Here is a 23,871-nt window from a genome sequence, read left to right on the forward strand (position 1 = left end):
AAACACACACAAAACATTCGGAAATTGAATTAAACAAATGTAATTGGAAATCAATGTGTATTTTTTTTATTTATTTTTTAGAATTGTATCTTATCCTTTTAAACAAATTTCATGAAACATTCACAACAAATGGGGATCTTAATATAATTATAATAATAATGATGCGTGTCGAGTGTGTTGCATTTTACACAATTATATATGCACTTTATATATTTTACCACTGGTTATGTATTGAGAAGTTTGAAGTGACAAATCAAAAAGTGCCGGAGAATTTAGCTTTTCCGCAGGAGAGAAGAAAAGGAAGGATAAGCTTTTTTAATATTATCTTTTTGTTTAAACTTTATACAGCTCAGCGTAGACATTTTGTTTTATTCAATTTCATCTTTAAGTTATTTTCCCATTTTTGATATAATTCTTGAGTAAAAAGACAAGGACGCATTATTATATAATAATGTACTTTCCAAAAAGGGCGAACGATGGATGCCCTTTCAAAAATCACTTGCTAGTTGGGGAGGAAAAGAAAAACGAAAAAAGTTGACTGATCAATGAGATAATAATCAAGTGCGCACTTATTTTCTTGTCTTTTAACAGCTTGTGTGTGTTTATTTGTCAAACAAACCAGCAACATCGAGTATGTCTCTGTGCACTATAAAATGTAAATATTTTTTTGACACATATTTCGGCTTTGCGGAGCCTTTCTTATTCATCAAATGTTCCGATTCATTATAGAAAAAACAAACTTGGTGCATTTAAGAGATAGTAAGTTCAAAGTGTATTAAGGCATTGTGAGGCAAAGAGGGGATCTTGATTATTATATGAAACTTTTCTCATCTTATATAGCAGGACACGAAACTGGCAGAGATTTTTATTTTTAATATTACAGCAGTTTTAATTTGTCATGGCGTGGAAATTTCCATATTTCAATCGCACACTCCCAAGGGTGTAATTATAGTAATTATTTTTCAACCATAATATTTATATGCATGGAGTTCTTTTTAATAATGGATTTGCAATATTTCTTTGGGTAATTGGCGGTAGTTTTGTATTTTCAACAAAGCTTACAGAGCTCTCACATCTTTCTTTGCATATTATTATTATTAAAGTCTCTAAAATAAAGTGGGGCCGGCGAAGAGGAAAGGAACACAGGGGGTTTGAGGGGCGCTATTTACAAAACAGTAAAACAAACAACAAACTAACAAACAATGGTTGCCTTAGTCACTAAAAAGATATACATAATCGGCAGAATTAATTAATTTATACAATCTTTTCTTGCATAATTGTATCTGGTTTTTCATTCATTATATTTATTATGTATAATTATGACTTTTGATATAAAGGCTAGAGATGTTTTGTTACTTTTAATTTTCTTATTCTTTTTTTTTCATCAGCGCGAACACGATTATAAATAGACTTGGAGATGGCATCAAACAAGTTTTGTCTTTTAATCACTAACAACTAGATACAAATCAGAGCAGTGTACAAAATGATAATTAATTATTACATATTAATTATTTTTATTAACATACACGCGCGAGTGAAAGTGTAAGAAATATAATTGTATTGTGTTTCATTTTTTTTTCTTCATATTTATATATTAGAGAATGCAGACAGAATGGCAAGAACATGCACACATTTAACCCTTCAGCACCGCCCCCGAAGAGCAGATTGGTTTTTTCCCAGGCCGCACGTAAGCTTCAAATGCTATTTTCATTTTTTCACAGCTTCGGCCGTAATTATCAGAAAGCGGCGGCGCCTTAACACAGAACTGCTCGGGGGCCAACGGCGCGAGTGAAATATAATATTATTAAATTTTATCTCAGATAGTTTTCAGTAGAAAATAACATCCCCAGGCAGCAGCATGAAACAAGCAGAGATTTTTTACTTCTTATATATATATTTTTTTTGCTTCACTTAGCGTATATTTAATTCTTTTCAACACCAACAAAGCAGCAGTTCGCTCGTCCGGGGGACTGACGAGCAGCGAAATTTGATTTGTGAAAATCCTCCCCATCAAAAAGACTTTTTAAGCCTACCGAGTATCGGAAACCAGAGTTACTAAAATTTCCACTCTTCGTCTCAACCGAGTTCACTTTTTATTCTCAAATCTTTGTGTGAATCCACTACTACTGTTCTGGATTTATTAATTTTTTTTTTTGCGGGCGTGTGGTTATCATTTGAAGGAAAAAGTGACTTTCTCGAGAAACCTTATTTCGATTATTTTATAATTATTTACTCCTTTTTGTATAATGCGTAGTTATATAACTTTTATGGACACACCATTTACATAAATAGAAAAATTACCATCATTATATTTCTTATTTTGTAAATACACAAGCTAGTAAAAGAAGTTCTCTGTTATTCCATTTGCGTATTTTTTGTTTTGTTTAAACTTTTATCTGGGTGCAGGGTTAAGAATTTTGCTTTCACACTGCGCGCGGTGTAATCAGAACTTGAAACACATATAAACCGCCTTATGCTGAATAAAATCGCATTTGCACTGACACAATTAATAATTATGTTATTCGCACTAGAATGGGGAAGAAATACTGAAAACCGTGTTTGTTTGTTTGTTTGTGTACACAGACAAGAAGAATTCACACGCAAACATCCTCTCGCAGCAATCTGAGTAATAATAATTAATTTAAGATGATATAACATTCAATATTGATTTTCTTTTTCGTAATTTTACTTTGAAGGAGGGACGATATTTTATTCATTAATTTACTTATTGAACTCGTCTATTATTTAATTAATGTGATGGCAATGTGTCTGGATCAAACACTTACAAGACAACAAACGTAAAAATAAATTAACAAAGGAAGAAGAAAAAAAAACGAGAGGAAAATACTATAACAAATGATAACCGTAAAATATAGCATTAACTTAATAACCAACTCTTAACTTTAACATTTTAAGAATAATCACTTTCTTTTCTCGAGTCCATCTGCGTAATTGAAACAACAAAACTATAAAAAAAAAAACCGACAGGATTATGTGAAATCATCCGAGAGAATCAATAAAGAAAAAGCTCAGACAGACTCATCGTGATCCTTCTTCGAAAGAATAAGAAATTTCTCTCTTAAAGCTCACTCACACGTAAAAGGCGAGTTCTGCCAAGTTTGGCGCTTTTTTCCACACTTGGCAGAACCAACATTTGTGTCCGATTCTCCACTTAAGATACACAACGTAATTGAGTAAGTACATACTTACAGAGCGAGTCTGCCGCTCGATACAGAATAGAAATATTCAATAGTATTTCATTATTTTTTTTTCTTGTCTCGCAATTAAGTAATAAATATTCCTTCGAATTAGTCGTAGGCGCAAACAAAGGCATGTGGAAATATTCTCGTTTCATACACAGCGGAGTACGAGTAGCTCAACTAGGGGAATTGTCCTCGAAAAGAAGTGGTGGGTGCGTAGATAGAGAGTATATAATTGGGGGTAGTTTGGTGATTTAGAGATAGAGAGAGAGATTGAAAGGGAAAAGAGAGAGAGAGATACAGAGCATTGCTTCTTTCTTGATCCTCCGTTAAGCAGCTGGTAGAACTCGTGACAATGACCTTTGGCTATTAGAAGGAGAGAAGGAGGAGGACGCGCTGCCTGCAGAGCCCCTGAAAATTATTCAAAATATTTAATACATACATTATTTTTCCAAAAATAAAAATTCAAAATTGAAAATAAATAAATAACTTAAAGTAATAGAACTTGGAAGTTTCTTTTTAATAAAATTTGTAAGTCTAATTATTTGAAGGATTTCAATGCAATAAGAATTGGAATAAACTAATTTCCTTTGAAAATATGCTTAATTTATTTTCATTGATTTGATTTTGACTTTTTTACTTTGAATAGTTTATTTTCCATAATTTAGGAAGAGACTTTTAAATATTAGAAAACAATAAGCACCTTTGAATGGCGCTTAGTTGGCTCATGAGTGGGCGTTGCTGGCACTTCCGGTCGCCGATTTCGAATCGTCCGACGTTACCGGAGAGGGCGCATCTTTGCGTGGGGGCATGCGTTCATTGATGGCATCCAGGCCCTTGGCCTCTTCAAATGAGGTGATTTTGTGGTTTGGTGAGAATCCTTGAAGCGCTGCAGGAAAAAAATTGCATTTGAAATTTGTAATATTTTCCGATATTTTCAAAATTCACTATATTGGAATTAAATAAAATTTTAAAGAAAAAAACCGTCTCTTAAAAATTTATTAATACACATATATCCATTTTTTATTGGGAAAATAATTTGTAAATTTCAGGTAAATTTTTAAATGTGTGCATATTATCATAGGAAAACGTGACAATTACCATTTTTGAGGGAAGTCTTGCCTCCAGAGAGGGCACCCAGTGGCAGAGCACCGGTCGGAGTGAGACCCTTGAGTTGCAGCACACTCTCGCTTTCCTCTCTGCGAATTCAAACAAAAATAAGTATAAAAAGATTCGTTTTTTTTGTTTGTTTGTTATCAAATCACCTCAGCACGGAGAAGACACGAGCCATCTTCCCAATGGCGCGGATTTTGTTGCGAATTACCTCCTTACGCAAGTTGGCTGCTGCACCTGGCCGAGAAAAATAGGAAATTTAGTCATGCTGTCAACATCTTCAATCATCTCTCTTCACGGAGAAGAAAAAAAGCTTTGTTTCTAAAACTTTCTATTTTTAATTGAGCAGTTTTTCATCTCCGGAAGGAATTTCAAATTGGTGAGTACTTTGATGAGTGGCAAGTCCAAGCATGCAAATTCAATAAAAAGCAAGCAGCGTTAGCGAAGACATGCATAAAAAATGGAGTAAATTTGAAATGTTCTGGAAATACTACCTGAATCAGAGAGGACTTTTTTTAAATCTAAATTTGCTTTTGAAAATGAATAATTGATGAAAATACTTCTATGAACGTGAAATGAAACTATGAAACGCTTTCTCAAAAAGCACGTGCTTGCTCTAGAGTTTTTTGTTCATATAAAAATAAAGAAATGAATAAAAATAAAATAAATACGCTGACACCTAACATCGAGTAGTCCACGTTCACCAACACAGAGAGACACTTCATTGGTTTTCAATTGATTGATTGGCGCCACTGCGATTCAGTTTCTTTTTAATTAAACGTAAAAATAATTTTGTAAAATCGGAGTGGCGCCCAACAAAAAGAATCTTGTGACTATACAGAAACATTTCAACTAATTTTCACTCATCTAAAATGAAGAGAAAATGATTTACGCCGGGCCAGCTCTAATAATTTTGAATTATTTAGGGAGGAAACACAGATTTATCAAATAAACTCTAAATTTTGCTTTTTTAAGTGCACACCTAGAGTTGCTTAAGAGACAATTTCAGCACATTTAACTGAGAGAAATCTGAAATTGTCTTGCATATAAAATAATAATGAGTGTCCAACAAGAGGTTTTGACAAAAAGCAGACTTTTGACGTTCTAGCGGGTTCTACAGATGAGCATTTTTTTTTTGTACAACCACCACCAAAGTGAAATGAGACTATTGAGACTAGAATCAGACTGCGAGCTGGCCACTGATTTGCTCGGTACGTAGATCATAGAAAGATGATTCACTATACAGTGTAATAATGATGGAACTCACCCCCGCACAAATTGAGGTAGGTCGTGGACATCGTCAGCAATAATGTGTTGAGAGTCATAGACGCAATAAGGAATGAAAAAGAAACAAACAGAAAGAATAAATGACATGTTCATCAAAGGTACGATCGATGTATAATATTAAAAATATATCTTTTTTTAAGTCTAGCTGAAAAAAGTCGTGTGCATTGGAAAATAAACCAACACACTCTTTCAGCCGAACGAGAAATTCGGCAAAATTCATGCATATTTGTGAGGAACAAAAGTTAAGTAATTGTCAATATATCAACCAAGTTGGTTAATCAAATGAGCAGAACCAACAAACTGCAAAATGAACAGCGTGAAAACGAAAGGAGAAGAAGAAAGAAAGTAACAGAAATAATGTGGTCAGCGCGAATCCAGAAGTTGATTCGAAAATGAAGAAAATTACGGGTTCAAAATTCAACAAGTGTGGAAAAAGTGCAGCTATAAAAGTGGTGAAAGGTCAGTTAAAAAGAGTACATAAAAGTAAATTGAGATAAATAAACGAGTCTGACTGTGAGAGAGACACGGGGGTCCAACTGAAAGTCAGCAACACACGTCCTTTTCTGCTCCAAAGACTCTGATCAAAGTACCAAGGAAAGTAGTGAAAGGCAAAATTATTTATTCAGACTAGGAAGCAAACAAAAGTTTAAAGGAAAAATGTAACGAATTGGGTTTTCATTTAAATTTCATTTAGGGTTTTTATTAAAAAAGAAGACCAATTTGATCGCAAAATCTAAAACAAATCAGGGACATAAAATGCAAAATCATAAAATATGCGCTATTAATGATCAACAAAACCATCAAAATCGAGTTAAATAGAAAAGCGACTACTTTCCTTAGTGCAACTTTTCTTATTTTATGTATTTTTTTTTTATGCAAAATTGAAAAGATGAGGGATGGAGACGGGGTGCTCTAACTGTGAAATGGTGAGAGAGTTAAGTTGGAATGCCCAAATCACACTCGCAAAACCTTCTTCGAGTTGTTATATATTTAGGATAAAAACTGCTCTTTATTTAATTAGTGAGGTACTCACAGGTCTAGGGGATTAATTATTTTTATAAATATATAACAAATTTTGATGGCAACCAAAAATATCAAGGAATTAAAGTAAAATGAATCCGGAAATGAACGAAAACATCAGAAGGAATTAATTAATCAATCAAGGTGAGAAAAAAACCAACCAATCAAAATTACGCAATTATAAAAATCCGTCTGATTAAGAATGTAATCTTTCCTTGGCTTCGACTTACCAGTCTTAGGTACAAAAAGTTTCCCTGTGATTTGACGCAATGAGTGCATTGTAGTCATAGAAGAAGTACAGGGTCCAATATGCGCAAAATAGAGATTTATAGATAGAAACAGAGTCAAGATAAATTATAGAAGGATTTATTTAATTTTAATATATAATGGGTGCTCTTTATTTAAATTGTTTTCATATCAGCTCGACTGGTGCAAATCAGAGAAAAGGAGGTGTGTGTCCAAATAATAGGCTAAAAACGATCGGCTCGTATAATATATTGAAAAACAAACATGTACTGCCCAAAAGATCGACCTCTAACTACCAAAGTGTTTTCAGAAAAGTGTCTTGCAGAAAAAAAATCTGTGTTTGAAAATACTAGAGGCAGTGTGGGTGAGAAACAAAGGCGAAAAGTGTCCAAACTACCGAGAAGAAATTAAAAACAAGGAGTCTGAGAGTTTGATAAATATTTTTTTTAAAGAAAATAATTAAAACAAGAATGTCAGAGCGAACACCGAGCGTCAGAATGGCCCAAAACGATTTCTTACCATCTTCTCCAAGTATTATGAACAGTTCATAAAAAGAGAAAGAACAGACATAAGTCAGTAATGCTGTCAAATGCACCCGAATATCGTAATTAATTTTTTTGGAATGTTTGTAATTGCAAGTTTTGGTTCGAGTCTCACCTTCTTCGAGGGCGTCGTCGCCGTCGGACATGAGCTCGTCGTCCGAGCAGATGTTGAGCACGTTGACCAGCATCTCGGTCACTTTCTCGCCAACGAACGGCAGCGACCACGTGAACACATCCATGAAGTTGGGCAGCCAGTACGGATGAGGTGAGCAGTTGAACTGCCTGATGTTCATCACGTTGTTTTCGTACTTTAAAACTGCAGCCTGAAAAGGTAAAAAAAAAAATAGTTAAATTTAAAGTTTCGTTATAAAAAAAAAATATTTTGTGATGATTGCAGCGTGAATTAATAATAATTCACTGAAAATTTTTAATTATAATGTGATAGGCCTCAAATTAAAATTATATTTTAAAATCTACACTGGATAAAAACAGTTTCCTATAAGATTTCAGTTTATTTTAATTTTAAATAAATTTAATCCGGCAAATTTTGCAGAGAACAATATTTTAGAAAATTCCTGTAAAAAAAACTAATCAATTTCAAAAATTTATTAGCTCCAATGAATTAAATTTTTCTTATGATGTCTTCTTGGAATTTACATATCAATATATAACGATATATACTTATCATCTACAAACCAATGCAAATGTAGAGGAAAATTACCATCAAAATTAATTAATCGGTCTGTTTTAAATTTTTCACATATCTCTTTTGGAAGTTCAAATAAAACTTAAATTAATCTATTCAAAACTAATAAAGCATTCTTTTGATTGTTGATTGATTTGTAACTCTGCTGCAAAAAGTAGGAATGAGATCGTTTCCGGGGTTAGACGAAGCGGAAAAATCAGCTTATTGGCTCGGCCGTGTTATTGCCAATTAAAAGATGGAAAAATCATGTCAAGGCTCACTTTGTTATTGTACACATCCAGATAATTGGGTGCAGAGAATATCGTGATTAAGGATGGGAATCCTGTTGTTTGACTCTTCCTGTACATGCGGTACCTGCAAACAAAGAATTAATTAATAAGAAAAGTTTAAGAGAAAAAAACTTACCCAGCGTCCTGGGCCTCGTGCGCTCTTATGATCGACAGGAGACTGTTGTTCTGGAGGAAATCACAGCAAGCAGCGTAACTGAAGAAAAATCAATAAGTTAAAATGCGGACGGACTTTGACCTTCTCAGTAGGGAATGCAGGCGTCGAGAATAAGAAAAGGAATGTTTGCGGCAAGAATGCTTTTCATTATTATTTTTTTGATTAAATACCTGTAGAAGTAGGAACACCCTCGCACACTGTTATGACTGAAGTGCTCTGCATTCTTCTCATTGCCGAAGTCTTCCAGGGGGTCTGACCAGAGAAGATCACACATGGGACCAAATGCAGGCGGCTCCTTGAATCTATCCAACTGCAAAAGAACGAACAGATTATATAGACTTGTGAATATTTATTCCGATAGAAATTCCGATGAAATTCTCGGCGAAAAAGAATCCGATGATGAAAGTTTATTATCGGTTTTTCAGCGCGGAACTTTAACGAGGCAGGAAAAACTTTGAGTATTGGGAAAATTCTCTTCTCCTGATTAATTCCTTGCCAAAGTTGTGCAGGGGTTTGCAAATTGAACATTCACTTTTTTAATTACACAGTGAAATAAGAAAACTGTGGTGGAAGAAGTTTCGAGATTTATTTAAAGGAAAATATAATAAAGTGAAATGATGACCGAAATTTAATTTAGTCAGAGGTAAAAAAAAGCTTGTTTTGAAATTAAATAGAAATGCTTTGTTATTGGTAATCTGTAATAAAAATTTAAAATCGATAAGAAAATTATGTAATTATTATTATTAATTTTTTTCAACTTTTAATAAAAAAGTTAAAATCATCACATTTTTCCTAAAAACGGCTTCATTTGTAATAATTTTAAATTTTGAAACATTATCAACTGTCTAAAAATCAGCCAAAATTGGCAAATGAATCTCAATCACATTTTAGTAATTTCATTTCTGAAGTTCAGTAACGCAATTATTTAAAAATAAAATTACTTTCTTTCACATCTAATTAACGCGACTTGTATAAGAAAAATTAAATTGCCAGAGGGAGTGAATGAGCTAATCAGGCTGCTCCTTAGCGAGGCGGCGGAAATGTCAAAGTGGCTTGCAAGAGCAAACGATTCTCCTCTTCATTTTCATTGCAAGATTTTTATGCGCGAAACGCCCTTATTTCTTTCTTTCAGAAAAATTTATCATCAACAAGCCCTGGCGGCGGCGACCGTGTCTATTTTTTTTCGCACCCACTCCGGAATACTAATGAGTGACCTTTTGACCTTCGACCGTTTGAACTTTCGACCGAACGCAAAAAATTCCGCATTGTTTAGGGGTTGCCGATTGCATGCGGTTTTGATCAAACAATTTTTGTTTGGCCGGTCCTCGCGGCAACAATGAATAATTAAAAACTGCTTTTAGTTGAAAACCCCGGCGGCGCCTTTCGGTCTAGAAATGATGAATTATTGAATCGACTCCCAGCAGAGAAGAGCTTTCTGATGTTCTTTGGGAAACCAGAGAGGATGCAAAATCAACACGGAGAGGCAAACAATATTTTGGCAAGGAACCACACAATCTGATATCAAATTCCATTTAAAAGCAAAATAAACGTTGAATTTTTTGTTTTCTGCAGAATAATTAAATAAACAAAAATTGTCTAAAATAAATTGTAATGATTTGTAATAATAAATAAATAACAACTGAATTCCTTTCTGAAAAAATACATATCAGAGACCCTTTTGAACTGAAAATACGTAATAAATTACGCACAAAATCTGTGCGTGACAACAAAATCAGTCGATAAGTGCATCAGGGCTAGGCAATCCACTTAGCATGCGTGTCAAGCGGATTGCATAACTTCAAATTCAACGCATCATTATTTATTATTTATTGGTACTCTGCGGAATGAATACGGAATTGATTTTTAATTGATAAAGACAAAAAATGTAAAAAATTACAAATTTAAATTATTGTAAGAGCAGCGTTTAAATTTTTTGAGAAAATAACAAAAAGGATATTTAAGTAATCAAATTTGTACAAATAAAAAAATTGTATTTTCAAAAGATTTGGTATTTTTTTATTTTTACTTTTTCTGTTATGAAAAATTAGTAGCAAAATCTTTAAGTAAGAAAAATTAATGCCGGACCAAATCGAAAAGCGGCAAAGTTTTTCCGTGCCTTTCTCTTTCTCTGTTGGGGCGAAATTCTCGAGTGCGTGGCTGCACGCGAGCTGGCATGGATGCGAGTGTCTCAATATTCTGGGGCGAACGGGTTGGGAGCGCGCGAGCGTGGACGGATCAATGATACAGGCCGTTCTCATTCGTTCGTTCATTGGGCGAGCTTTCCGAGCCGCCGAGAGATTTCCTCCGAATTTCCACTGGATTTTGACAGGGAGCGAAATTTCGAGAGCGACGGAATGTCGACGATGCTTCCTTTGAAGTGTGCACGAGAAAGAGGATTCCACAAATTCCAAGCCAAAGAGGAAAGATTCTTTAACAATCTTGTTATGAGAAATTTACATAAAAAATAAAAATAATTAAATGTCTATCTCAAATAATAGTATAATCTAATTAATTATATAAATAAAAAGTGGGTAAATTTAAATTTTTTAAAATAAAATAAAGAATAATCTTTCTGACGCTTTTAAATTCAGTTTTATTTGAGTGAATTTTTTTATTAATTTTATTCATCAATCAAAAATTAATTTGAAATTGAATTTGGCGAAGAGGAAAGGGTCGGCAGAGAGTTTCTATTAAATTATTTCTAGATGAGCCGGTCAATTAATGCACCCCTCGGCCGCACTTTTCTCTCTCTCGACCGCCAGGCTTTTACGCAAATTAGCACGGGAAATCGGGAAAAGTGATGCTATCGAGAGCGACCGGACGATTACACCCTGTTTATGCGCTAATTTAGGAGGACAACGCCCCTATCGTGCTTTCGACGCCTTTTTCTCCAAATTGCATGAGACCGTTTCCTTGCACGGATTTCCATATTAATCGGAAAGAGATCTTCGAGTTGGCGATTTTATGAAGATTAATTTTTTTTTTTACAAAATTTAGTTTTTTTTTTTTATCTTTGGATCAAACAGGTTGAGTTTACAATTTATGTTATCATTAATAAATGTTCTGTTTGGTTTATTGGTGCCTTACAAATTAAAGAGGAATTTGCGGAATTTAAACAGAGAAAAATGTTAACTGAAACTTTTTTAGATAATTCAGATTTTTGTAAACTTTCTTTACAATTTATTATTATTTCTTTTTTACAATTAAATTCATGCATGAAATAAAGACAATTTCAATTAATAAATTTGCAGATTTGTGGAGAACAATTATTATAGCACTTCTTACAAGTTTTATTTGGAAAAAAATCATAAATAAATTTAAATTGTTAACTAAATTATTAAAAATTATCATAAAATTCTAATTTAATGAAATATATATAATCTTGTGTGTAGAATTCACATGTATCGATTCATCAGGCTCATAATCAGAATCAGAAAAATTTGGCGAGAGGTGCTGTAGCGATAGGGGTGGCTCAGGTAAGCGGATCAATCACGCGGCCGGGTCTCTCTGATATAATAATTGGCGCGGCTATTTCTTTTGCTTACGATATGACGTCAAAATAGCGATGACAGCGGCGGGTGTAATTGTTGATTTGATCCATTACTTTATCAACACATGACGTCACAAAAACAAGACACCGAGAAGTGACGTCACTTGCTGCCACTCAGCAGCTGATCCCGCCCCCACCAGCAAAGAGCAAAGCCGAGCGCAAAGAGTCCAGCCCAAGCATTATGTGTGGCAAACTTTCATCCACACACCAAGCAAAAGGGCAAAAGTCGGCCATTTATTGTTGCTCAAGAAAGGGCGGATTTACCTCTACTTTTTTATTTGCAAAAATATTATGAAGATTATTTGATATCTTGCTGCTATTTATTATTACTAAAATTGAGATTCATCAAAAGTAATTAATTTGAAAGTTCTGGAAATTTAATATGTTGATCAAGAATAAAATTTATAAAATTCAAAATTAAGAAAAACCTCAATATATTTTATTTTACAAATTTTGCAGTAATTAAATAAAAATCATTATAAAAATTAAGGACTCCTAATGGGTATAGTCAAAAAATCAAGTCTTTATAACATAATAGGAGAAATTTCTGGCATTTAGTGGATATTTCAACCACAATTGATTTAAAGACGAGATTTGACCATGTCAAAAAAGGGTTCAAAATCAACACAAATTAATAAAACTCGTTTATTTAGATACATGGAGTAGTTTCCATCAATTAAATAGAAGCTGTGTTTGAGCCAATTCTGCTTTCTTTTTAAATTCTACTTAAAAATTAGTAAATTTACGTTTTCCACAAAACAAAGTTTTTGCAAATAAATGTGTCGTAAAATCCGTCTTAAATTTAAGGAAAATCAAATCGACCTGAAGCAAAAACAACTGACCTTTCTAACGTCATCTAAGTTGTGAATCTCTGGCGAGAGGCCGCCGTGCACGCAGAGGAACTGCTGGTTCATGAGGGCCGCAAGCGGCAGGCAGTCGAAGGCGTCCATACACGCGTCGTACACTCGCTCAGAGTATTTGATTTTACCTGAGCACAAAAAAGTAAATAAAATTTTAAAATTAAAAAAGATTCACTTACATTCTTGCTTAAAGGTGAAGTATTCTGTGAGATGCCTACACTCGTGATTCCCTCGTAACAAAAACAACGTCGTGGGATAACATATTTTCAGTGCCCATAAGTAGAGAACGCACTGCAAAGATAGAGACAGAAATTGGTTAAAAATTCAGTATGAAATAAAAACAGAGTCTCACCTCTATACTAAAGTATCCTCTATCCACGTAGTCGCCAAGGAAAAGGTACTTGGTCATGGCGGGAGGACCTCCGACTTCAAATAACTTCATAAGGTCGTAAAATTGGCCGTGAATATCACCGCACACTGAAACACAAGAACAAGATTTTGGTCAACTTTTGAACAGGTTATTTAGGACAGGGCAGGAAATTAATATCATTTTTTTTTAATCAAACAAGAGAAAAAAATAAAAATACTATTTTAACCTGACCGATATCTTAGTTTTTTTTTTTAAATTTAAATTAGGGCAGTGAAAAGTTGAGGAAATGAAGACTAAAATGGGCTAAATAAAAATTAATTCCTAGAATCACTTAACTTTAACTTTTAATACTTTCACCTAATTCAAGATGAACATATCATGTATTATTTTAATCAACAAAATATTTCTCTTTTTCCGCTGCGCAAAAGTTTCGCTACGTTTTGCAAGAGTCATTAAGTTATGCACACGATAATAAAGTGCACGAGGGAGGCCCAGCAACAGCTCCTTATCCACTTAGATATTTCTCCAAGGCTTCCCTTGTCAGGTGTCTGCGAAGAAACCCCAGACACACTGCACACGCCGAGTGAGTTTGGCTGCAGCGAGCTCGTTTTACTTGCAAGCGAGCGAACTTTGCAATTTGCAAATTGGATCGTGACACCTCTGCACGGCGCGTAGAATATCAAACGACATTTGACATTGTTTCAAGCAAGTTTGGACTGATATTAAAATGAGTAAACTTTGGAAAGGCGCAGTTGTTTTTGACAAAGACTAGAGTGTAAATATTAGAGAGGTCAAGAAGCAGAATAAATATTTTTTAAGTGTTAATCTGTAGAGCAAATAATCTAAGCTAAAACGAGAACTCAAGAGGGAAAATAATCGTGAAAGCAAGAGATGATTTAATTCATTTCAATTGATTTTTCTTGAACTTGAAAATCGCAACTGAAGTTTCAACTTTATAATTGTGTTTTTTTTTTTCTATAAAATATCTAAGGAAAATTCTGAATTTTTAAAATATGTTGTTCCTACATAAAGATTAAAAATTTCCGCCCAATCAAAGATGGAATATTTATTTGTACCTGTGACCTCTAAAAAAAAGACCTTGAACTTTGACCTCTGAATTATTGGACCACTCAGGGTCTAAGAGAAGGTAAAAAGAAAATTTTTGGTTCAAGCTGCATTTTTGTATCTCAAATAGAACCCGAGATATTCAATTTTTAATTTAAAACTGCAATTCCTTTTTCCGGGAAAGTTTGTGACTTTTCCGTGCACTTTTCACCTGAGCTTAAGTAATCCACCAACTGACCTGTGCTTTGACTTTCACGTTTCAAATCAAGTGGAAGTTCAACCCTTGTTTTTTTTGTATTGCTCAAAGTGACAATTTTTTTATTTGATTTTTTTTTTAACTAATAAAAAATTAAATTATTATCCCTTGAATGAAATTTGAACTTGAAACGGAGCGAGCATCGTGAGAGCGCAATTGTCCTTTTCATGAATGGGCGCCGTCGGAAAGGGGCGAATGTGCGGCTGCGGGTTCCGTTTTTGCTATTGATTTATCGATCGATTTTCCAGCGCCGCCGTCTAACGACGTTGTCTTCCGCTTTTTAATCAAGCAACTGGTCTGCCAGAGATTTAAAGCAAGCGTGCTCCGAGGCAAGCCGGCCGGGCCTGCATAACCGACGGGGGAAAATTTTGTAGCAATTTATTTACACAATAAAGAGAGGGAGACTAAATTTTGAATAGTTTGAAGGTCTTAAAAAGAGAGGATGGAATCATTTTTTTTTTTGGCAAGCAATGCTTTCTGTTTATATTTCTAACAATTTTTATAATCTCCCATTAAAGCAAAGATATGAACTTATTTATAAGTTGTAGATAAAGAATTGGTATTGAATTAAAATAATAATTTTTTTTAAATCTTCGGCTTCAACAATTTTAAAAATTTTGTTATTGAAGTTTTCAAAGTGCAGTTAATAATTGAAAAATTTTATTTGCTGAAAATTTAACGTTTTACTTATATAATAAAATATTTTTGATGGAACAAAATCAAATATTGAACAAAACAAAAAAGATTGTATTTTTATTCTAAAATAATCTAAATTAAAAAGGATCCCTCTGCAATATTTTTTTTTCAGAAATAAATTCTTAATTTTTGACTCCTTCCTCGGGCGACTTGGCTTGGCAACCGGCGACGAAAAATAAACAAGAGTGAGATTTTATCAGGCTGTAAATTTTTCACCGCGTTTTTGAATGACCTCGGCAGGTTATCGCGGCTCCCTCTAAATTGCGCGTGCCCGCGAGTCGTTTTCTTTTCTGAGACAAAAGGAAAATGTTCCATTTACTAAAAGAGTCGCTGGAAAATTGCCTCAACAACTCTCAATTAGAAGGAGCAAATAAACACTAATTGGACTCTACTTTCTACTTTAAATTGAATGGACAGATCGATGCGCGGCGTCACCACGCTTTTGCACTCATTCGCGCGCAAATTGCCTCCCGTTGATTAGATAGAGCGTCTCTTTCGACTTGGAAATAATGCACAGGGTTCTGTGTAAAATCACACATTTCATAGAGATTTTATAAAGAATTAAATGAATTTATTGTTCGTCGATGCCTGGAAATAAACCGGTTTAGTTGAGAAAAATTCTATACGTTTTCAATCTGTTTCATTTTGCAATTGATTATACAAAAAAATGGTAAAATTTAAAGAATTAAGATTAAAATTTGGTAAAATTTGGATATTTACAATAAAGAGTAACGATTCCATCGCGTTGCAGAACAAACACACCGTTTGTAGCTGCCAACGCTTATCTAATCAACGTGACAAGAAATCAACAGCATTTTTACACAGAAACAACAAATTTGCCACCGAGATCGCTACACACCCAAAATCAAACTAAATTGTAAGTTTAAGAAGAATTGTAACTTTTTTCTAGTTACTTTATTTATTTATGCCAGCAGGGTATATAGTTTGTCCACATGAACTATTGAAAATTAAATTTTAGCTTGCCAAGAGGTTTTAATCGTCTCTTTGCCCTCAAAAACTGTTCTTTGAGACACAAAATCATAGATCACAGGTCTATGTCACTTCTGGTGACCTGTGACCTCAAATTTGGTAATTAACCGGCACTTTGTTTTGAATTCTGAGATGGCTATTTTGTAGAGCGTGAAATTTTACGTAAATCGAAATAATTCAATAAATGAGTATATTTCTCATTTTTTTAATACAAAAATTGAAAAAGCAAAAACGTGGTTTTCTGAGCTTTTAGTAATGTTTAAGCCACCGTAAATTTGTTCATGAGCGGGATAGCTCATTAGGCTTTAATACAAAAAATGTTTCTCTTGACACGACATATCCGAATATGTGTCACACTTAGCGACCAGGTCACAAAAGGTCACTGACCCCTATGACCTTTGACCTTGCTAATTTCTTCCCATCACATGTGACACATGGTTCAAAAGAAGACATTGAGACGGTCATTTTGATGCCTGAAATATTGTTGCAGCTCAAGAAGCCGAGTTATCGCAGTTTTCAGTTTTTCAAATGAAACCAAATTTGCTGTCTTGTAAAAAAATTAACGATTCAGTTAACGTGGGAAAACCATAGCTGCTCTATTATTATTTTATGATAGCAAATGTAGATAACGAATTTGTATTTAAATTTAGCAAAATTTTCCGCCGTTTAATTCAATGAAAGTCCAGAAACTCCTTCCATGTTTAATGGAGATAATTTTCCACGGCGGGATTCAGAGATAAAATGCGAAATTTACATAGTCTGCAATTCAGGTGACGGCCGAGGCGGTTAAATCTCAAATTGTGCTTTTATAAACGTTCAGTGCCCGGTTTTTACGAGCGAATTAAGCTTTTTACGCCCCCCATTGTTGCCAGCGCCGTAACAAACGCCAAAATCGAGGGCAATATAATAATTCTTTCGCAACCGCCGGCGGGGCTGCGAAACTTTCTTTTGCTAGCCTGATTGGCGGCAATTATGATGAAAAATGGCATGAAAAAAAAAGAAAACAGCACATGTACCGAGGCAGGCTGGCCACATTAAAATAATGCGGCCGTAATTTACACTCGGGATCGCTATCAGGCCCGCCTCATAAGTCACCGGCGACTAAAACGGCTCAGATAAAAATCATCTCGGAGCGAAATTTCTAGCCGAAGCAGACCTGTTGAGGTTCCTTAGAGGAATCGTAATTATTATAAAATCGGCTTGTGCCGCGGGGAATTAAGGAGAATCCGCAAAAACTGCACAAGAAACGGAACAAAAACCAAACTTCATGAATAATTTAATTCGGGACAAATAGATGGGGTTAGTTATTATTTTGAGCAGTGGCGGGAATATTCAGAAGAACAGAATTTTATAAATTTTGTTGTCCAGAAAAAATTAAAATCAAATCTCTTTTAAATGTAAAATAAGCCAGTTTTTTCACTACCATCTTCTTTTGAAGATACGAAAAGCTCACAGAAATTCATACAACTTATAATAAATAAATAAATTAAATTGAAGCCTTCCCAAGTTTGTACATCCATTTATAATTCATCAACTTTTAGTAATAGAAGATTCCGGATCAGTTTGCGTTTTATTTCCGACCTGTGTAAATTCCGAGCCGTGTCCGAAGCGGGCGATCAGACGGAACCATCGGCCAGCGAGAATTATGCATAATGCATATCAACAGCGAGTGAGTGCGAGTGAGTGGAGCGTGTGCCCTAATACGGCCCAGCCAGTTCTCTTTATCGATTTTGCTGCGCCCTTTGCGCCACTACAACTCGCTCTTTCCACTAACCATTCTGACACAGGAGGCCCCAGTGAAAAGGCCAGCCGAGTCGCCTGCCCGCCGCCGCCGCACCTCTTTCCTGCCTTCCCTTCCAATATGGGTCAAATCGCTTCCAGAGCCCTTTCCAAAGGTCCCAAGTTTACAATTTTCAAAAATGGAAAAAAAATCAGGTTCTTTACTAAATGCATTTGCCAATATTTATTTTATTTCACTGCATATTTTTTTAATCTGAAGTTGGCCTTTTAATTAAATTTTCTATCAACATTATAAGCCGAGAGTGACACGATTTTAATCTAAACACGCTAATCCAAGCTTTGTGATTTTTTTTTACCATTTGGGCTCAGCGAGTGTAAATTTCAGGCCACAATTGCGAGTTTAAAACTTCTTTTGTTTGCAAAACGTGGCGTTTTCGAGCATAATTGTAAAAGCGCGTTGGCCGAACACAAAGCAAACAATTGTTGTGCCAACACGGAATTTTCAACAAGCTGGTGAAATAATTTTCAATTCACCACCTGGTTTTATTTTTTTTGACTAATAAAGAATCAAATTCGATTAAAAAATTATTACTTTTTATGAGATTTTCTGGACAACTCGAATCATTGATTAAATAAACTAGGATTTTTTTTTTTTTTAATTTGAAGCGTGTCTGTGAACCAAGTAGTGGTTGCACGATTCCTGATAAGGAACATGCGCATTCGGGTCGGAGGTCACCGCGCTCGGAGATAGCGAGCAAGCGAGCAATTCTGCAGTGCGACAGATCCAAGCTTCAAGAGCAGCAAATCCTCTCGCATGAACAAAATCGGCCGCTGAGGCTTTTGCAAAACCTCACCTAGCTTCGTTTCAGAGCCGACTTGGTTTTTCTGCAGGGCCAATTTATTATTTTCCTTACATTTGAAATAAATTTAAAATCGAGTCATAATTTTGAATTATGAGTCTGCGAGTTTGCTGCTCATTAGGAGCAGAGACTCTGATTTCAAACGCCAGTTGTCATAGCAACTTATCACTCGAGCTCACATTACTTTTATTTCCTCGGAATGCTTCATAAAAAGCTTTGTTTGCATATTTTATTTCCATAATAAAATTCTTTTTTTGTGCTGCAATAAAATGGAATAAATGGGGAAATTCTGGTTACAAGAATAAAATTATATAATATTCTGCCCAGGAATTAAGATTGATTTTAACAAAAGATATTAATGTCAATCACCGTAAAATTGCAGTTGTGGAACTTAAATTTATTTTAATTGATATATTGAAACATTCCAGCTTTTGATTCTAGAACAAATTGTACAAAATCCCTTCCTGAAAATCCTAAACTTGATTTTCTTGTTTCTGAATTGTTTTAAATTTATACTTGGACATAAAATTATTGAAGATAAAACTGAACTTATGTAAATATTAGCGAACTATTAGTTCTACGTCATCAATCAGCTTTTTACCCGCGATTCTGAGTAAAAATTATTGAAAAGCTGTCAATGAGATGATAATTTAACTAAATAAAAACTGATCAGAAATTTTGTTCAGATCCATGAAAAAATAGATATTGAATCAAGTTTTGCCAAAACTGCCAACAAATTCAACTCTGGGTTGAATCGATGCCGCGCTCGGCGCTTTCAATTTGCACGTCTCTCTCTTTCTTTGTTTTGTGATATTCACCTGTGACTGGGGCTTCAATGTCGATCATAGTCTTCTCCTGACGGAGGAGGGTGGCGCCGTCGTTGATAATGCGGAGCGCGGCCGTCTCGTCGATCCGCCCCTCGAGGATGAAGTGCTGTTTGAGCACGTCCGGCCGGGGCTTGTTGGTCCTCGAGTCGAAGACATCTGCTATCGTCAGCCGCGAGTTTGGTGGGAACGGAACACCTACCATTGCAAAAGGTCAAATCAGACACACTGAAAAAGTTTCAAAATTTAAATAAAAAAGTTTAGTTCAGGTTCTCCTAATTTGGACAGATAGAAATCGCTTAAAAACAATTGTTTGCTACCCATTTTTACAGTAAATAATTTTTGCTCTCCATAAAATACAATTTTTATAATTTATGACAATTTAGTTTGAAATAAAAACTTATTAATAATTAATAAAATTATAAACGCCAAGCTGAAGAAAGTAAATAAGGTCGCGAAATAACAAACTTGATGAATATTTTTTCCGAAACGAACAAAATGTCTGGATAAAGATTTCCCTAATCTCAGGAGTTTTGCTCCCTCTTATGCTGTGAGAACCACAAGTCTGGGCTTGGATTCAACAAGTAAACAGCACTTGAATCTAAGGGACTGAAAAATAAAAGCAGCGATTGCGTGCAGCATGGCGAGTAGTTTTTCTCCTTTTAGCGGTTAACGAAATAAATTGGGCATCAACAAAGCAAGAGACGTCTCTGTTTACAAAGCACGTTATTCTAATTCCACTTCTTGCAATTAAACTTAAAATAAATTCCAGTATTCAAATTTGACAATCAACAAACAACATACCTTAAATTTACAAGTTAAACTAAAATTTATTGATGTTTTGGTGACAATAAAAGGAGAAATGGAGAATTTGAAACTATGAAAAGGTTCATTCAAGTGTAAATCTTTTGAATTTCAATTCAAAGATAAATACAAGAAAATAGAACAGCATTTTTTTTAAACAAAAATTCAAAATTAATCAATTTAATATACAATTAATTGTTAAAATTATTTAATTTTTTAATATATTAAGTGAAATACAAAAATTTCAATACTTTTTATTGGTAATATAACAATTCCCTTCGTTTTTCAGCTGTGAATTAAAACAAATCACTAATCCTTGCAAGTTTTTTTTATCTCAAATCTGTCAATTTTGAATTCTTTTTTCAAGTTGTATTAAAATCAAGCAAAATAATTCAAATATTAATAAAATATCTTTTGTTAAAAATTCAAAAGGCATCATTTGAGATGTTTCTTTCGCTCTCTGTAATAAAATTGAAAAAATAATTAAAAGTACTTTTCATTCGAAATATTGGAAAATTCTTTGAAATGAAGTAAATATTTGTTGCCGAAGTTGTGATTTTGAGCGATAAATGGTCTGGGCGGTGGCGGCGGGGGGAGGCGAGGCCGGCGCCTATTTTGGCCCGCTTCTTTGATCGGCGGGCGGACGGGCGGGTCGGCCTGTGGGGGCCAAGCAAGCTCTCTCTGGAAATAGCCGGCCGGCCAGCCGCGCGCATCCTCGCGCTGCACCTGGGCTTCGTGTTTGACTTTTCGCACAAACCGACTTTGTGCAAGACGCCTCAGGAGGGCGCAATTTGACCCTTCAAACTCATATACACGAGAGCAAGTTCAGAGTTCACGTATAAATTGCGAGCGCGGTTCAACTCGTTTCAGATTTTCTCAAAAATAATCGCATCGAATTTGACGCAAAATTGGGTTAATTAATTATTTATCTTTGTTAAAAGAGTAAATTTTTGTAAAAATAATATGAAGTTTTTAAAAATAGTGCAATTAATTGCATCATTAATATTAAAACAATCCGAAATCAAAGGAAATAAATAATTTTATCATCAACTAAATTTTGTGATTTAAAAAAATTCCATTTCATTTATATTTTATATTAATCTATTATTTTTTCGCGCGTCTATATTTACAAAACGTTTTTAAATTAGTCGAAATTACACAGTTTAAATTGAAACCTCTTTGTATGAAAAAAAAAACTGGTGCGCAGCACACGTGAGTTAAAAGAAAGCAAAACGATCAGAGCCACGTTCCGCCCGAGTTTATTTTGGCCTCGAAACTTTGTTTAATTCAGCAGTGGCTACTATTTTCTGGCCGCGGCACCACCGACCGCCGGATCAGCTGCAGCGGAATCTGCCACGAAAATATACACAATCGGGTAAGAGAAAAGATAAAAGTGCAATCATGGCTGAGAAATTAATTAACCGAGTCAATTTTCAAATTGATTGCCTTTATCGATTGTTCTCCGCTCAAGTTATTGAATAAACATCACGGAGCACGCTTTTCTATTAAGCACAAGCTTGTAATAGACAGACCGACATCAAGAAGGAAAACTTTGCTTATAATTTTTTAAATTCCATTTATCTCAGGGTTGTGCTCAGATCAGTTTATCCTTTGCTGATTTCTTACTATTTAATCTGAAACCAGTTCAGAATTTCCATTGGATTTTCCTAATGCAATTAAAAAAAAAACAATAATGAACCGATTTTAAGAATTTGCAGGATATTTTAGTAAATAAAAGGGTAATTAGATCAGAATAAACCGTGCCTGGTATGAATTTAAATTAAATAATAAGTTAACAAAATATTTTCAATAGAATTAAAATTGTCTTCGAGAGCTTAAGGACTTCTTATTGGCATAGAAAAATCAAGTCTCGCCAACAATACGAGCCATTTTTGACAGTTATTGGAAAATCTGACCGACATTGTTAATAAGAAAACCAAGTTAACGAGATTATGATGATATCTTCATAGAAATTAAAATCTCAACATTTTTCCATGAGATAAATTTAAATTTTTTATAGTTTTTTATTTAGACTAACCTACTGATTTCAATTTATCATTTTAATTGGGTTGATTTGAACGTGTATTGCTGATATTTTTATCACATTTGGCCTGGCCAATTTTGACAAATAAAAATTATTCAAGAAAATTCCTGTAAATAACAATGTTAAATTAAAAAAATACCGTAATCTTCATGTCTGAAAATTTTCTTACATCTACAAACCTGAAACCAATGCTAATGTAGAGAAAATTACCATAAAAATTAATTTTTAGAAAAAACCTTTATACATAAATTGTAGGAAAAGTATTTTGTAATAAATGAAAACTAAATTTGTAAACCAATAAATATTTAAACGAAACGATATCTGAAGAATTTAGAATTTATTTAAAAACGATTAAACTAAACTGATTGATTTGCACCTTTTTTAATTGAAATGAAGCCAAAGTTTGTTCGTGACCGATCGATTGACTCTTTGTGTATCGCTGCAGAGACACATTGGCGAGGAGAAACAAATAACACGTCGCGCGAAGCTGGAAAAGGGTCAATTTCGAGCTCGAATAAACAGCATCAGTGTCACTTTTACGAGCAGTAAATATGCCACTTTTGCTGCAGCATTAAAAGAATGGGCATTATTATTTGGACTCCTCAGCGCGCGCGCGGTTGTCGCGTGACTCGGACTTTTATTATTTTGATCCAAAAAGAGCTGCCGATGCTATATCGAGCGTTTGCATTTCGTCATTTCGCCCTTGTGGGCATTCAAAACTTGTGGGTAGAGAGAAAGGGAGGAAATAATGAGAACGAGCACCCTGATCAATAAAGGCCAAGAGCGAGAAAAGAGCGGAATTAAAAAAAAAATGACACCCTAAAACTCCTAAAATTTAAACCATCATTAAAATCAATGGAATTTTTAATTTAAATTCCTAAATTCGTTATTCTAACTCAACAAGTCTAGAGTTAAAACAGGTATGTATTTATCAGATTTAATTTGAAATTACAAAAAAATTTTGCATACAAAAATTTAAAAAAAAAAAGCAATATGTACTTTTATATTTTTAAATTACTAGATTCCTGATATTTCTATAGTTTTTTATTTTTAAATTTATTCCATTTTATTTTAAATTCAAATAATTTGCTTTCTCAAAGATCAAATTCATTTAATATTTAAATCAAGTTTTTTGTATTCTTAAATACTTTTTTTTGGTCCTTTTAAAATATTTCTTTGCCCTCTCGATTTATGCAACTCTTCTCCTCTCTTTTTTTTCGTCCGTCCGAAGAAGCCTCGGGCGTGGAGCGATTT

The 23,871-nt window shown here is 34.2% G+C and overlaps 1 protein-coding gene across 2 annotated transcripts in view; it reads right to left on the minus strand.

Moving 5' to 3' along the window:
• Nucleotides 1-43: 43 nt before the first annotated feature.
• LOC132193748 (serine/threonine-protein phosphatase 2B catalytic subunit 3-like) overlaps nt 44-23,871 on the minus strand; it is a 29,352-nt gene continuing 5,524 nt past the window's right edge. The window contains exons 2-14 of one of the 2 annotated variants that reach the window (XM_059614597.1): nt 19,764-19,967; nt 13,321-13,445; nt 13,148-13,259; nt 12,951-13,096; nt 8,729-8,868; nt 8,520-8,597; nt 8,375-8,468; nt 7,524-7,731; nt 6,851-6,874; nt 4,466-4,550; nt 4,302-4,399; nt 3,904-4,089; nt 44-3,611 (exon numbers count right to left, since the gene is read on the minus strand). In XM_059614597.1, the coding sequence (XP_059470580.1) occupies nt 3,926-4,089; nt 4,302-4,399; nt 4,466-4,550; nt 6,851-6,874; nt 7,524-7,731; nt 8,375-8,468; nt 8,520-8,597; nt 8,729-8,868; nt 12,951-13,096; nt 13,148-13,259; nt 13,321-13,445; nt 19,764-19,967 (1,478 nt within the window). In that variant the 3' untranslated portion in view covers nt 44-3,611; nt 3,904-3,925. The other variant, XM_059614598.1, reaches the window with a different exon arrangement.

The sequence above is a fragment of the Neocloeon triangulifer genome, unplaced genomic scaffold, assembly GCF_031216515.1.
Source record: "Neocloeon triangulifer isolate White Clay Creek 2 clone unplaced genomic scaffold, ASM3121651v1 ptg000005l, whole genome shotgun sequence".
Lineage (NCBI taxonomy): Eukaryota > Metazoa > Arthropoda > Insecta > Ephemeroptera > Baetidae > Neocloeon > Neocloeon triangulifer.